Raw genomic sequence first — 15,000 nt, forward strand, 5'->3', positions numbered from 1 at the left:
GCTCTGTGGGCCGGCGCTACTGAAGGATTGGCCCTCATCTCCCCTTAGTGGCGGCCCAGCCCCGACATTTACTTACCATAACTATCCTAAACAGGGGCAAAGATGATTTGCCCACAGGCCCACTTTTATAGTCGGCGCACCGGGCATATGCCCGGTATGCCAGATGCCCAGTCCAGCCCTGGCTTCAAGACAAACGCATGTCACTTTCACAGCAAACACACTGCGGGGACACAAGGGGTGTGTGTGTGTGTGTGTGTGCGTGCGTTCATATTATCAACCTCCACAAAACAGGTTTTTGTCACGGCTCCCACCCCACCTGAAGGAGGACCCCCAGTTGGATATGCATTAGAGTAGACTAGACATGCACGTATGTGACGTGTACGCTGCATCATGTAAGTGACAACGCAACGACAGCGCTCGTCAAATCAGTCCACACATTTGTCCATCGTGTGTCACTTGTGTCCTTATTAATTGCGCTGTGCGTGTCCTTTACCGCTCAGAGTCCTGTTTCCCTGTCATATTGTTGCAGTCGGGCGGAAGCCTTGTAGCTCTGTTTTTCTTGCCTGGTTAATAAACCAGACCGAACACAACAACACCCCCTGGCGGTAGTGGTGTTGTAGTCCGGTCTGGCACCGATCCATTGAGATTCCATTTCCTCAACCAGCTTCAAGGGTTGGCCAATCAGGGTTGTATGCTTGGGGCACGTGGTTTCTGTAGGCTTGGGGCACGTGGTTTGGGGCAAACCCCAGAAATGAAAACTCGTCCTGAAATCCCAGACTCTCTTCACCAAAACGAAGTGTGTGATAGAGGCTGGCAACGCCAGGCAACTGTGTTTCAACTATTGTTTTGTTAATTCGTGTCCTACTTGCAGTGGTGGAAAGTAACTAAGTACATTTACTTAAGTACTGTACTTGAGTATACAATTTGGAGGTATTTGTACTATACTTGAGTATTTCCAATACTTTTACTTCTACTCCACTACATCTCGAATCCAAATATTGTACTTTTACTGCACTACATTTATTTGACAACTTTAGTTACAAGTTGCTTTGTAGATTCAGAGTTTTGTTACTAAACATACATTAGCCACTTCAACCCTAGCCTATACAGTATATGTTTTGGTCATTTGGAAATAGCCGATCTACAAGCTCACAGTGTGTCGTGATGCAACACATTGTGAGTTTGTAGATCTGCAATTTTCAAAAGATTGCATACATTTGAAAACTTGTGAAACAGGATATTATGCATAGTGATTACTTTCTACTTTTGGTACTTTAAGGCGACTCGTCGTGAGCTTCACGGATTGCTTATTTCTGTCACAATTGAAAAAACAAAAAACCTAACCCCAGAACCAACGAAAACTATTAACAACAGCTTGTGAGTGAATAATGACTACACAGGATCCTTTGGAACGCAGGTTCTTTTTTTCCATGTCCTGACAAAGTAACCGTCACAGGCATACAAGGTTTCCCGCCCGACAAACGTCGACACTTAGCGGTCGTAGATTCCGGGTTTCCGAGAGTCCGGCGCCTGGGTTTCGGCTCCGTTCCAGTCCGCGACGTCCCAACATCGCGACAAATCGCAAAAAAAGAGGAGCGTCTTTTAAAAATCCAAAATACCCCTCCCACCCTTTTCCTCACAGGGAATCGGTTGAAGACCACTTTTCCCCTCAGCATTTCTTCACCAGACAGTGTTTGAAGGCCGACGGCCGCGCCGCCAGCGTGCAGCCCTTGGACAGCTTCCCCTGCAGGGAGTCCTTGCACTGCACCGTGCGGCTCTGCCAGCCCGTGTCGCAAGTCCTGGAGCAGCTCATCCAGGGCCCCGTCACCCACTGGGGCCCCGGGGCCGGCGTGGGCGCCGGCGCCGCAGCGGCGGGAGTGGGAGTGGACGTAGGCACCTTCGCGGTCGTCGAGGCCGTCGTGGTGCCGAGCATAGGGGACGAGCGGGGCTCCTTGGACGTCCGCCGGGGCATGTAAAAGCTGTAGCGGACGTCCAGGGGCTTCTTGGCGTCCGTGGCGAGGATCTGCACCACCAGGGCCTCGCGCAGGGCCCCGGGCCCCATGCTGTGAAGCCACTCGTCGCGCTGGCTCCAGCCGCTGTAGTTGAGCACCGAGCCGTTGAGCGGCACCACCGTCTCCGAGGTGGAGATCATGAACTTGCCGTTGAGGAGGTAGTCGCCGCCAGGCCGGCGCAGCGCCAGGTAGGCCGTGTATCGCGTCTGGTCCTTGGCCTTGTGCTGGCGCACCTTGATGTGCGTGGAGCCCTCGGGGATCTTCACCACATCCGTGTAGCCCTTGCTGCAGTGGCGGAGGAATGAGGAGACAGAGGGGTCAGTGGTAGAGAAGGTATACTGCAAACGTTAAAACATTGCAAAGTACATTTGCCACTTATTTGCACTCTGTGCCGCGCTATGAGCTTATATATCTGCTATTTCTGAACAGCTAAAGTATAAAATAATGGTTAAAGGGGTCATGACATTTTTTTCATGTTTCCTGACCTCAATTACACCCAAAAAAAATTACATTCAACATTCAGTAGTTTTTCTGTAATCTGTAGTTTTTTAAATAATTAGGCTCAGAAAAGTGGCCTCATTTGCCTCTGGTTGTAGGTGAGGGTGAACGCAACAACTGAACTGGTAAATGGTAAATGGTGCATTGGAACAATATAAACACAGTGGAAAGTAACATCAAAGGTGATGCACCCTCCCCTACAACCACATCCTCCCTTGGATGATGAGGAAAATGAACTCACTTTTCAGAGCCTAATTATTCAATTGGGTGTAATTATTGGGTGTAATTGAGGTCAGGAAACATGAAGTCTTTTTTTGATGTCATGACCCGTTTGAAGTGGTTAAAATCGAAAGTGGTCGTAATCTTTTAACCTATTTAGAACGGATACACATTTTGTGTATCATTATTTTATGCTTTAACTATTGAAAAATAGCAGATATACAAGCTCGCAGCGCGGCACCGAGTGCCGCGCTGCGAGCTTGTAGATCTTCAATTTTTTTTAAATCGTGAAAATTCGAATTTTGACTCGATTCTGTAAGTGTCTTTTAAATCCTTCTAAGATTTTTTGAAAAACCTATGTTTCTATGTCAGCAATCTGGCTTAGCCATCGTCAAAGAAAAGGTCCTTTTCACTTAACTGGAGCTCAGTTAGTCTGTTCTTGAGAGACTACTATGTCAGTGGTTCTCAAACCTTTTCATGTGAGGGACCCCCAAAATGATATTTATTTGGCCACGGACCCCCATCTCGAAATGTTTAGTTCCAGGGACCCCCCAGAAACAAAATTTGAGTTACAAACGTTCGCTTTTGTAAATACATTATATTCAAAGATTTTCACACATTTTCAAAAATAGCAGATCTACAAGCTCGCAGCGCGGCACTCGGTGCCGCGCTGTGAGCTTGTATATCTGCTATTTTTCACTGGTTAAAGCATTCAATAATTCTAGACCTAAATCCCACTGAGCACGCCGTCTAAAAGTGGTCTAATAGACGTATAGATTTGAAAGTTTTTTAGTTGTCTAAACTTAGACTAGACGACTAATAGACTTCTAATAGTCGTCTAAATATAGACCGTCTACATTTAGACGACTATTAGAAGTCTATTAGTCGTCTAGTCTAAGTTTAGACAACTAAAAAACTTTCAAATCTATACGTCTATTAGACCACTTTTAGACGGTGTGCTCAGTGGGATGGGTTAATGGGTGACATGGACAGTGCTGACCTCTTCTTGGTGAAGTTCCCCAGCACTCGGACGCACCCCGTGCTGTCTCCTCCACAGATGCCGCACTTGTCGAACTGCAGCTTGGAGCCGATGATGCCGTCGCAGCCCGTCCTCACACACTTCCCCTTCACGCACACGGAGCTGCTGTACGGGCGGCACTCTGTACCATCCGTCACCTGCGGACGATATTTTTTTTTTCCCCCCATCGGTTACTCACCCCATGGAGACTTGAATTCATGGATATTGTTTAGTTTTCGTCACATTCCTGATAGAGATGGGATTTATGGCTCTTTGAAGTGAGCCGGATCTCTGGGAGCCGTTCAAAAGACTGACTCATTTGAGTTATTTAGTTACTTTAGTTACTTTAGTGACCATTGATATTAAATATTGATGATGTTAAATAAAATCATTTCAATGTGATGCATATGTATGTGACTTTGTTATGGCCTGACCGTAAGTACATGAGATGTAGTCAGCCTTTGGGTGTTTTAATATTTTCTAATGTGGCCTGTTTGAAAAAAGTTTGGACATGCCGAAATTCTCCTTTATGTCACGTCGTCACATCTTTCTGAACTCACCCTCTGAGAGAAGACCACGTAGTACCCGGTGCCTTTGGCCCGGCAGGTCAGCTTGCACACGTCTTTAGGAAGGACTCCGGCGAACTTGGGCACCCACTCCACGAAGGTCTTCACTCCCTTGGGGTCCGTCTGGGGACCGTTGCGCACCTCGCACTGCTCCTGGCGGAAACTCTTAGCTGGGAAAAATAAAATAAAATAATATATATATATTTTTTACATTTCATCTACAATGATCTGCCCAAAATAGGGATTGATAATTATAAGATTATATAAAAGGATTGACTATACATTAAATTGATTAGCAAAATGGTAGTTGTTGGGTGATTTTAATTACAGAGCTACTTGAATCTCATTCAAGATGACGTCCAGACGGTCTATTGCTCATTTTAACCTTTTTACAAATTTTAACCTGCTTGCTGCCAAGAATTAAAATCTTCAATGTCTTCAATTGCCAGAATCTTACCTTTTAATGTTTTTAATGTGCACGATGTGCTCTGGCCATGCATGGATAATGCGCGGATGATGCACCACGTGTGCATGTCATTCACATCTTTCAAACTAAAAAATCTGCTTGGAAATCCGTTCAGGCATTCAAATATATAGATATAGCGTTTTCTTCAAATGTAAACAAACATGGCTGCCATGTTTGAAAGATAGAGCTGTTCTGGGAGTCAAACATGCATTTTGCGATCGCGATCATGCCGAAATCGGATGTAGGAAATAGGGAGAGTAGGGAGAGTAGGGAGAGCAAAAAAAAAGAAAACAGACAACGTGGGAAACTAGTGTTTGGCAAGGCCTATTACAAACTCGGGAAACTCGTGTTTGGCACCAAGTGTGTTAAGCACACTTGTTTGAAAAAGACTTTTGCAGACCCAGTTCCTTTCAACAGTTGCTTAATATAAGGCGACAATGGCGTTGTCGCCTACAGTGTTGTCACAACACTGTATAAGTAATAGGATAAATCTTTGAAAGATTAGACCCCCACACTCTCTTGAACTGCACGTTCAAGAGAACAATTATTAGAGCAACATTCGGTCGTGAGACCTCCTTCAGTTCAAACGTGATCATTTTGGGGGTCACGGCCTGAGAAGGTTGAGAACCACTCGACGGAGCCCTCACCTTGCGGGGGGCAGGGCGTGACCTGACAGGAGCGGTAGATGGCCCTCTTGCCCGTGCAGTAGCGGCCGTTGTTGCGCGGTGGCGGGTTGTTGCAGAGGCGCTGGGCGAACTGCACGCCCCCGCCGCACGACCGGCTGCACCCGCCCCACGATCCCCACGAACTCCAGCTGCCGTGGTTGGACGCCTGGGGAAAGGGGAGAGGGGAGAAAGAGAGAGAGGATTGAGCTTTGTGAGCTTTCAGATAGGCCAGTGTTTCTCAAACTTTCAAAATTCAAGGTCTCCCCTTAACTCTCCCCTTAACTCTGACAAGTAGAACCAAATGAACCCTCACGGGTTCCTTTGGTTCCATTTGTCAGAGTTACAGACTTGTATGGGTCCATTTAGACCCCCATAAAGGAACCCACAGAGTCTCTGGAATCCTCTTTGAGAACCACTGAGATATAGCCTGATTTCAAGACTCTACGCTGGAGCTTAAGAGTCTGAGCCTGTCTGCATACTATTTGATTGAAAAGGGGAGGGGATTTCAAATTTGAAATTCCCAATCACAAGCGATCTGGTGGGAGGGGTTGTGTTTGACTTTTGCACACAAAACAATCCCTCCTCCCCCTCCCCTCAATGACATGCACCCAACAGGTCACTGTCTTTGATGTTTCACTGATTAGAGAGAAAAATCACTAACGAGCTATTCGACACTTGTATGGCTCAATCAATGACTGCCCTTTTGAAGTTCAAAGGGAGCAATTAAGAACTCTGGTGAGCCACGCAGCCACCCCTCCCTCCACTGTTTCTGTTTATTTTCACCCCACCCCCCCTCTCTCTTGCTTTGAATTCATTGGTCGGTTTCGCTCGGTTTGAGAGGTTTTCGTTAGCAAGAGCCACGTCATATGACACATCCAGACCAAGAGATGCAGTTCACTCAGAGAGTGGGCGGGTCTATTGGCTGGAGCCAGGCTAACTGAGATAGGCTAGTTTCAAAAATATATATACTGTATCTGAGCACCACCCTGTATTACAATAATAATACATTAAAATAAACAATATTTTATTATGCACCGCCTTACCCTTTATCCCTCAAATTATTAGCCACGTTTTACTATTTTGAAAAAACATTTAAAAATGTGGTTCCCCTGGCATCACAGGGATCTCCATATATGGCAATAAAAAAGATTTTTGTTCCCCCTGACATCACAGTGACGTCAGAGTGTGATGTCAGAGAGTCAATCAACAAAAAAAGACAAGCGTTACCCATACAGACACAGACAGGATGTGACGGTTCTGATAGTAAACTGCAAAATCAAAACCAAACGATGACAGAAAGATAGCCAAACTGCACTAACCTTGAATGGACAGGATGAGGCGATGCAGTCGCACGGAGGGCGAGGAGGGAGGATGAGAGAGAAGGGGGGGGGGGGGGGGGGGGGGGGGGATAAGAGAGGGTAATTAGTTTTAATCGTTAAGCAGTTTGGAAGTCAGACTGGCTGTCAGCCAGGTCACATGTTCGGGGGAATCCCCCCCTTTACAGAGAGAGATGCATGCCTGTGTGTGTGCTTGCATGCATGCATGCGTGCGCGTGTCATTCTGTATTATTTATTGAAAAATTACTCTTCCAGACTATGCACCCGATTAGAAAGTTAATTATTGTTTTCCAGTGGCTGGAAAAAAGTATGTCAAATGGTTTACTTAGGTAAACGTATCAATACTTGAAGGGCATCTGTCTAACAACATGCTATCTAAATAACACGTTGCACAATTGAAACTATACCAGATAAACAATGAAGCTAGCGTCTGTCTAAACAACATGCTATCTAGATGTAAATAACATTCTGTACATTTGAAACTATAGGAGGCCAGGTAAGCAATGAACCTATAGAATGTGTTTAAACAGCAAGCTATCTAAATAGCATTCCTCACTTTTGAGGTAGAGAAGAAAAAAGAGAGAGACAGAGACAAGGATATAGAGAGAGAGGCACAATGGAATGCAACACACACGCACGCATGCACGCACACATGCACGCACGCTCAAACACACTGCCAAGAGCCTTCAAAACGGCATGTGACAAATAAACACTTACAAACATTCTTTTCTCCTTTACACTACTATGTGTTTCTTTATCTAACACATGCACACTCATGCGCGCGCACACACCACTCTGTCTTTAAATTGGCAGTGGTAGGCCTATACAGTAACTAAATACATTCACTAAAGTAGAATTATGTTGTTGTTTTTATTTATTTTATTTTCCAATTTTTTGTTAATAATTTCAACCACTTCATCCATTCATACGTTGGATTTTCGACGCTGCAAGCTTTTACATCTGCTATTTTTTAACATTTTCGATAAATCTTGAAAGTGTAGTGAAATGTAATGATTTAAATGATGTTTAACACAAATCTGGTCCCTGGCACATGCAGAACATTTTCAGATGAAGCTGACCAATTTAAAGCGAACATTTGTAACTCAAATCTTTCTTTCTCTGAGTCCCTGGAATAGTTTCAGATGCTGGTCCATGGTCAAACCGTTATATATAAAAAAAAGCAAACAGATCTGCTATTTTCACTAGTTTGGGTCCAGGGCAAGCATCTTGATTTAAATTTTTTGGGTCACGAGCAGGGGTGTCATTTGGATCATCAGGGGATGGCGTGGCATCCCTATTTTGGGAATGTCATTATACTGTAGGCAAATGTTTTCAAACCTTTTCTTTTTTCGCCCCTACAAACATATTTTTTGCCACCCTCTATGTCTTTCTGACACTACGACACTGGTCACAAGCTAAAAAGTTTCAGAACCGCCACACCGCCCACACCCCACCGCCCACACCCCACCGCCCCCTACAGCTCTTACCGAGTAGTGCCTCTTGCGCGTCTTGTCCACGCACTTCCCCTGCAGGCAGATGCGCCCCTTGCCGCAGGGCGTGCCCTCCACGGCGGGCAGCTTCTTGGTCAGGCACACCATCTGGCCCTGGCGGATGACGGCGCACCACAGCCGCGCGCACACGTCCATGCCGGGGCACACCGTGTACTCGGGGCCGAACGCCAGGCGGCACTGGCGCACAGCGTCGTAGCTCTGGCCCGGGAGCTCCTCTGGGCCCAGCAGCGGCTGGCGCGGGGGGTCCAGCAGACACTCCGCTGTATAGGAGGAGATCAAAAGACCGTAAAGCAGGGGTCTTCAATGTTTTCAGGCCAAGGAGCCATTAGTTGAGAGAGAGATGATGCAGGGACCCCCACTACCTGTTCATAGATTCCATATAGTTTCATTGATAGTTTGACAGCACTATCATCGTGTATTTTGGATTCATGTCAATGTGTGTTTTCAGATGTTTAACCACTTGAACTGTCAATATTTAATAAACTTGACCTTTCACTCTGTCTGCTCTTTTCCCCCTCTACATCAAACCTCTTTGACAAAAATAGCCGATCTACAACTGTGAGCTTGTAGATCTGCCATTTTTGGCGTAAGTTCTCCGAATATGGATTCTATGGTTCAAGTGGTGAATATAAAAAAGGAGAAAAATGTGTCTATCACACAAAGATTTGGAGGACTCCTTGTAGTAACTCTGTCGACCCCCTAGGGGTCCCGGACCCCCTGTTGAAGACCCCTGCTGTAAAAGACCATTTTAGAAACTAGTGAACTAGTTCATGTAGAAAATGAACTTTCCCAACACTGGACATAGACCTGCATATATAGGGACATCGGGACATGCACACGAGGTCAAACGTAGGAGCGGTTTGCACCGCTCAAAAATAGAGTTTTTTTTAGGGGGCGCGGTGGCGCAGTTGGTAGAGCTGTCGCCTCACAGCTAGAAGGTCCTGGGTTCGATTGCCGCTGGGGGACGCTGTTGGTGCTGGGTGCGTGTTCCTCCCTCCACGTTATCAGCGCCCAGCCGCCCACACCCTAGGTGGGGTTGGCGAAAGGGCCTTTCTGTGTGGACTTTGCATGTTCTCCCCGTGTCTCCTAGGGTAGGTACCCTCACAAAAACATGCAGTAATCCTGGTCTCTATAATGCCTCCCCCTGGCCAGCCGGGGCGCTTGATGGAGGGGAAAGGAACTGATTGGAATAACATGTTCCTTCCACGCGCTACGTCCAAACCGGGGAAATCCCCCCTGTCAGGTGAAAAGAAGCAACTTGGACTACTCATGCATAGAAGGAAGCATGAGGTCAGTCTGTTGCCTCCCCAGGCGAGGCAGAGGGAGAGCAGAGCCCAGGATTACAGCTTAGGCAATTGGCACTGGGTGAAAAAATGGGTAACAAAAAAAAAAAGAAAAATATATATATAGAGTTTTGATGATGTCACAAAACCTTTAAGATCCGGACTGCTTCTCCCAGCGCTGTTGGCCTATAAGTGAACTGTGCTGTGGAACCAACAGCGTTATACCTTCCAAAATGCCAGCCAACCCAACGCCGCCTCCCTGGCATATTCTGGCTTCTAGGAAAGTTGGCGTTGGTTGAGCGAGAGAGGGCCGCACGGTCGTCAACAAGGCTGACATTTCCTGCCTTCCGTCTAACGGTAGAAATGTGGCCGTTTAATGTGAGCATTTCTTTTCTGTGGAGCGCACTTTCTCTCACATCAAAGAGTTAAAAAAGGCGGCAAAAAAGAGAGCTGGAATAATAATATTTATTATAAAAAGTGCAGAGGGGAAAATATACCCTATGTCACTGGCTGTCAATGTGAGTGTCAATGTGAGGTCTGGGGACCAAATGGACCCTTACAGGTCTGTAACTCTGAGAGTGTAGGCTAAAACGGAATGAAATGGACCCTTGCAGGTCAGTAACTCTGAGAGAGTACAACTGGAACCAAATGGACCGTTAAGGGTCGTAACTGAGAGCGTACAAATGGAACCAAATGGACGCTTAAGGGTCTGTAACTCTGACAGCATACACATGGAACCAAATGGACTTTCCAGCCAAGGTTCCCACACATTCTTTCCAAATGCATGTTAAAAAACGTTCCCACAATTTCTCCAGCATAGGCCTATTTTACCCTATTTCCAGACAATCATAGCAATCATACTACATACTTCATACTACAAGAAATGTCAGCTTATTATAAGGGTCTTTGGGTTTGTTTGTTTTTTCTTATTTTTTTCCTGTAATGTCGCTTGTAAATATATGGTTGTTGGGTTTGTCTTTGGGGGGCTTGTTTCCAAACAAGTATAGTTGCTTTGATCACCAAATATTAGCGTAAAAATTAAACCAAATGGACCCACAAGGGTCTCACAAAGCTTTATTCTGATAATCAGCACAAGAACTATTGATGTAGAAGCTTCAGCTGGGTCATCACCCACCAGTTCATAAAGTATGCCTGGTTGTCTGGTGGCCCAGCTGAGGTTAGCCACACTGCAAATGGTTGGGTGAATGGGGAGGGGATGAGTTTATGATGTCATTTAATCTGTGTTTTTTGAGTGGTCACAATTATTACATAATAGTCTAATTGCAATTATTTGACATATTCGCAATTATTTTGTTGAAAAATGTTCATTTTTCAAACATTTAAAAAAATAGTAGACATAGCAGATCTACAAGCTCACAACGCTTTGCTATTTCCACTATCAATGTTCTTTTTCAAGTATAACGTTGACAAATATGTCAGTAATTTCTTTGTATATTTAGGTTATGTGTCATAACTGCCATGTGCAACTTCAAAGCCTACAAGTCAAACAGAAATGTAATTGTCAACGACAAAAACACAATTAAATCCTTAATCGCAATTATTTGAGTGCCAATTAATCGTCATGTAAAATGTCATAATCGTGACAGGACAGCACTAGCTGAAACCAAGGCATGGCTAAAAGAGCACTCGTCTCCAGCGACTCACCGTTGCCGTCGTCGAAGAAGTCGGTGATGGTGGCCGACGTGCAGCGACTCCACGGCTTGGAGGCGTCGATGGAGGTCAGGATGGAGGACATGAGGCGCTTGTCCCCGCTCGCACCAAAGCGCTCCTCACAGAACTTACTGTCGTCATGGGACAGACCCAGCAGGTGGCCTGGGTTGGGGGGAGAGAGAGAGAGAGAGAGAGAGAGAGACAGTTTTTATTTAAAATTCAGCAAATAAAAAACAACAATACTGTGCTTGACATTAATCCCAACATAGATTTTTAAATATTACATTAAAAAGGAACCACAAACCATTGGTCAACCCTACAGTACTAGTCCTTAAAAATCAAACCTCGGTTCGAAGTGGAGCGGTGAATTTGAGCAGCTATACCCTATGTGAGTGAGTGAGTGAGTGTAAACTGTGCCTGTGAGTGAGTGGTGAGTGTGCCTGGCCTGCACAAAACAGCGCCCCTCCTTTAACTAGTGTGTTGTGTGTGGCCACTCAAGGTATTGCCCAGGCTACTGACAGGGCCAGCCAGCCAGCCAGCCAGCCAGCCACATACCCACGGATATACCTGTTCATTGGGAGCGCTTTCACCGCTCCAAAAAGAGGAAAACCCCTCCCACAGCCCAGCAGCTGTTATGTAGAACATCTTAACACATTGGTGCCATTTACTTTGGAATGAAGGGGCACAGAGTGCCAACTTTAACCCGGATGTTGTTTAGAAAGCCACAGTCAGCAGAAAGCCATCATTGAAGCGCTAATTTGCCATGAAAAATGCCAGCTTTGGGATCAACATTTATTTTTTCACCAGTGGCACCAGCGGCACCAGCGACAACAACGCTGAACTGCAGTGCTGTGCATTTCATTTGTTTAATTTCTTTTGACTGTGAAATGTACATGGTACACTGTGCTCTGCATATACTTATGTTGTTATTGTAGCAAGCCTATAGCCTTAACTGTACGTGCATTTTGTTTTATTTGACACTTGCTTTGGTGATGTAAATGCTGTGTGTTTCCCATACTGATAAAGCCACTTTGAATTGAATTGAACTGAAGAGAATTGAAAGAGGCAGGGACAGGCACAGAGACAGTATCAATACTGTACCAATACCAAAAGTACTCATTATGCAGAATGACCATTTCGAGTTTTCAAATGTGTAGAAACCGTTTGAAAATAGCAGATCTACAGTACAAGCTCACGATGCGTCGCAGGTTGGATGCGCGTCGAGACTCGTATGATATTAATAATCAGTCATAAAACAGGAGATGTGCACGGGTTCACCCACAGGCCAGAGCCCATAGAACAAAAGCCTGCTCTCACAACGATTACATAATCGCCTAATCGCAATCATTTGACATCATCGCAATTATTTTTGCATAATCCACATTTGCATAAGCCACACCAATTACCGAAGGGCCACTTCCTTTTGCATGCGCCCCACTACTAGCACACCGGTCGTGAAAAAGCCTCCACACTACACAGAAATATAATAGTGAATGCTGTGGGTAAACTAATAAACAAAATATCATGGTATAAAATATATATATTTACTGTACAGTTTGCGTTTGTATGCTTATTTTGCAAGACCTTTCATGGCTGGAAGAGCTATGATGTGATTCATTCCCATTTTTACAGTTGTTTTCATTGTGAAAGCACCTGTCCCCAGATACGTTTAGTAAAGTGACATTTAAGACCTTGTCAATACGAAAATAAATAGAAATAAAAGACCATTACTGCATCAAAAGTAATCAACACACTATAGAATAAAAACGTGTTGAATAAAATAAGAAAGTGGCAAACATATTTAAATAACCGACCTTGTAGATCTGCTTTTCCCATCATATTTATATGTCAAACTAAATGTAATGCCTCAACTTCTACAATTCAGAGTGCTTATCAGGGTGGGGGTCCTCAGTTCAAATATGATTATTTGGGGAGGGTCACGCCCAGAAAAGGTTATGGTTTAGAGCAAGATCTGTGCTGCCTAAACTAGTGGCCAGGCCCTGCCTTAAGGGGGCGCCAAAGATCACCCTTGTCTGTTTGGATTTTAAACATGCTGCTGCACATAATCATGACTCACTTTCATTCAGTGCCTGCCTGTATGTTCTCAATGTGATATCACAGTACATTCTCAAAATAATAAACACATATCAGAAAATAGCTGATATACAAGCTCACAATGCTCACAGATTGACTATTTTGGCTAGTCAAATTGGACCCCTAAGGACCCCTTGAGATAGAGATGAAGCAGGGACCCCCTTTACATATTGTATAAATGTGTGATGCAGACTTCCCTCAATTTCATAGACTTGTTTGACAGGACTGTCATCAGTCTATGTTGGATTTCCTGTTCATAGTTAACTGACTTGACTTTCACTCTGTACTAGTTCTGCTCTTTTTTACCTCTACACCAAACTTATTTGCCGAAAATAGGCAATCTACAAGCTCTCAACGCCTCGCAGCGCGACGTGTTGAGAGCTTGTAGATCTGCTATTTTTGGCTAAAGTTCTCCTCAGTATACGGATGTGAGGGTTCAAGTTATTCAAGATATTCTTATGCATTTGTTGTATTGTTGTTGAAATACTGACATATTAGCTTGCTTATTATATTGATGTATTACCTGCTTATTGTTAGTCGCTTTGGATTAAAAGCGTCTGCTAAATGCCTAAATTGTAAATTGTCAATTTAAAAGAATGATCCTATCACAAATATTTGGCAGCCCCCCAGTAGCAACTCTGAGGACCCCTGTTGAAGACCCCTGCCCTAGCAGACACTCACCTATCTCGTGTGCCACGGTGAAGGCGGCGTGCAGCCCGTCGTCCTCGATGACCGCACAGCTCCTCTCCGGCGAGCACACCGTGCCCACGTCCGCCATGCCCAGCGTGTCGCACGAGTGGTGCCCGCACAGGTCCTGCACACGCACACACACACACACAAACGCACGTACGTTTGCATTACTATACTTGCGAGCACGTCGAACTTGTGGGACGCCGTCAAAAATGGCCCCGGAAACGGACGAACAATTAGAGCCGATAAGTTGCAGATATACGAGCTTGTAGAGTCCGGTGTGTGACACTCGGATACAAGTATTTAAAAGGGAAAAAAAGGGGCACTTTTTGACCGGCAAAGAACCGGTTCTGGTTCTATCTTCCGTCTATGGGATGAACCAGAGGTGAGCTTTTCCACCGAGAACCGAGTTGGTTCCGAACCGTAAAAGTTTGTTCGGAACGGGAACCACAAAATCCTTGGTTCCTCTGGTTCAATCTGGTTCAATCTGGTGGAAACACAAGCCGGTTCGCAAGAACGAACCAAGGTTCCAAGAAAGTTGAACGGCACTGGCTCTTGAACCAAGGTTCTTTTGGTGGAAAAGGCCTCAGAGAGTGTACGAATGGAACCAAACGGACCTGTATACTCAGAGTTACAGGGGACCAGAGTTACGATACAGCTTTGTCTAAAAAAAAGTTAATCTTTTCTCAAAACATTGTTTTGAGTGGTCTCAAAACAATTCGAGAAATGTCAACCTCCTGAAGTCAGAGTCACTCGAAGTGACATTTACACAGTCAGTGATGCTTTTTTTACACAATTATTATTTACTTTTTTAGACAAAGCTGTCAAAAAGGGATCTCTGATAGTGGAATCAAAGAAGGGGACCCGCACACTGTAGAAAAGTTGAATAGTAGCTTTATCTTTTAAATTGAGTTTCTCTGATTTGTTCTTTAAATCATCAGAAGACATACAGATGTCCATACCAATATTC

General features: G+C 44.9%; 1 protein-coding gene across 1 annotated transcript in view; it reads right to left on the reverse strand.

Moving 5' to 3' along the window:
* Positions 1–1,669: 1,669 nt before the first annotated feature.
* The window catches only part of adamts5 (ADAM metallopeptidase with thrombospondin type 1 motif, 5 (aggrecanase-2)), a gene marked incomplete at both ends in the record, with an annotated part of 32,364 nt that continues 19,033 nt past the window's right edge, over positions 1,670–15,000 (reverse strand). The window contains 7 exons of the mRNA XM_080720520.1: positions 1,670–2,297; positions 3,730–3,905; positions 4,308–4,483; positions 5,427–5,610; positions 8,269–8,552; positions 11,241–11,408; positions 14,022–14,154. Of these exons, the coding sequence (XP_080576646.1) occupies positions 1,670–2,297; positions 3,730–3,905; positions 4,308–4,483; positions 5,427–5,610; positions 8,269–8,552; positions 11,241–11,408; positions 14,022–14,154 (1,749 nt within the window). The remainder of the gene's footprint in view (positions 2,298–3,729; positions 3,906–4,307; positions 4,484–5,426; positions 5,611–8,268; positions 8,553–11,240; positions 11,409–14,021; positions 14,155–15,000) is intronic.

Source organism: Nannobrachium achirus (assembly GCF_963921795.1).
Source record: "Nannobrachium achirus genome assembly, chromosome: 24".
NCBI classification, from domain to species: domain Eukaryota; kingdom Metazoa; phylum Chordata; class Actinopteri; order Myctophiformes; family Myctophidae; genus Nannobrachium; species Nannobrachium achirus.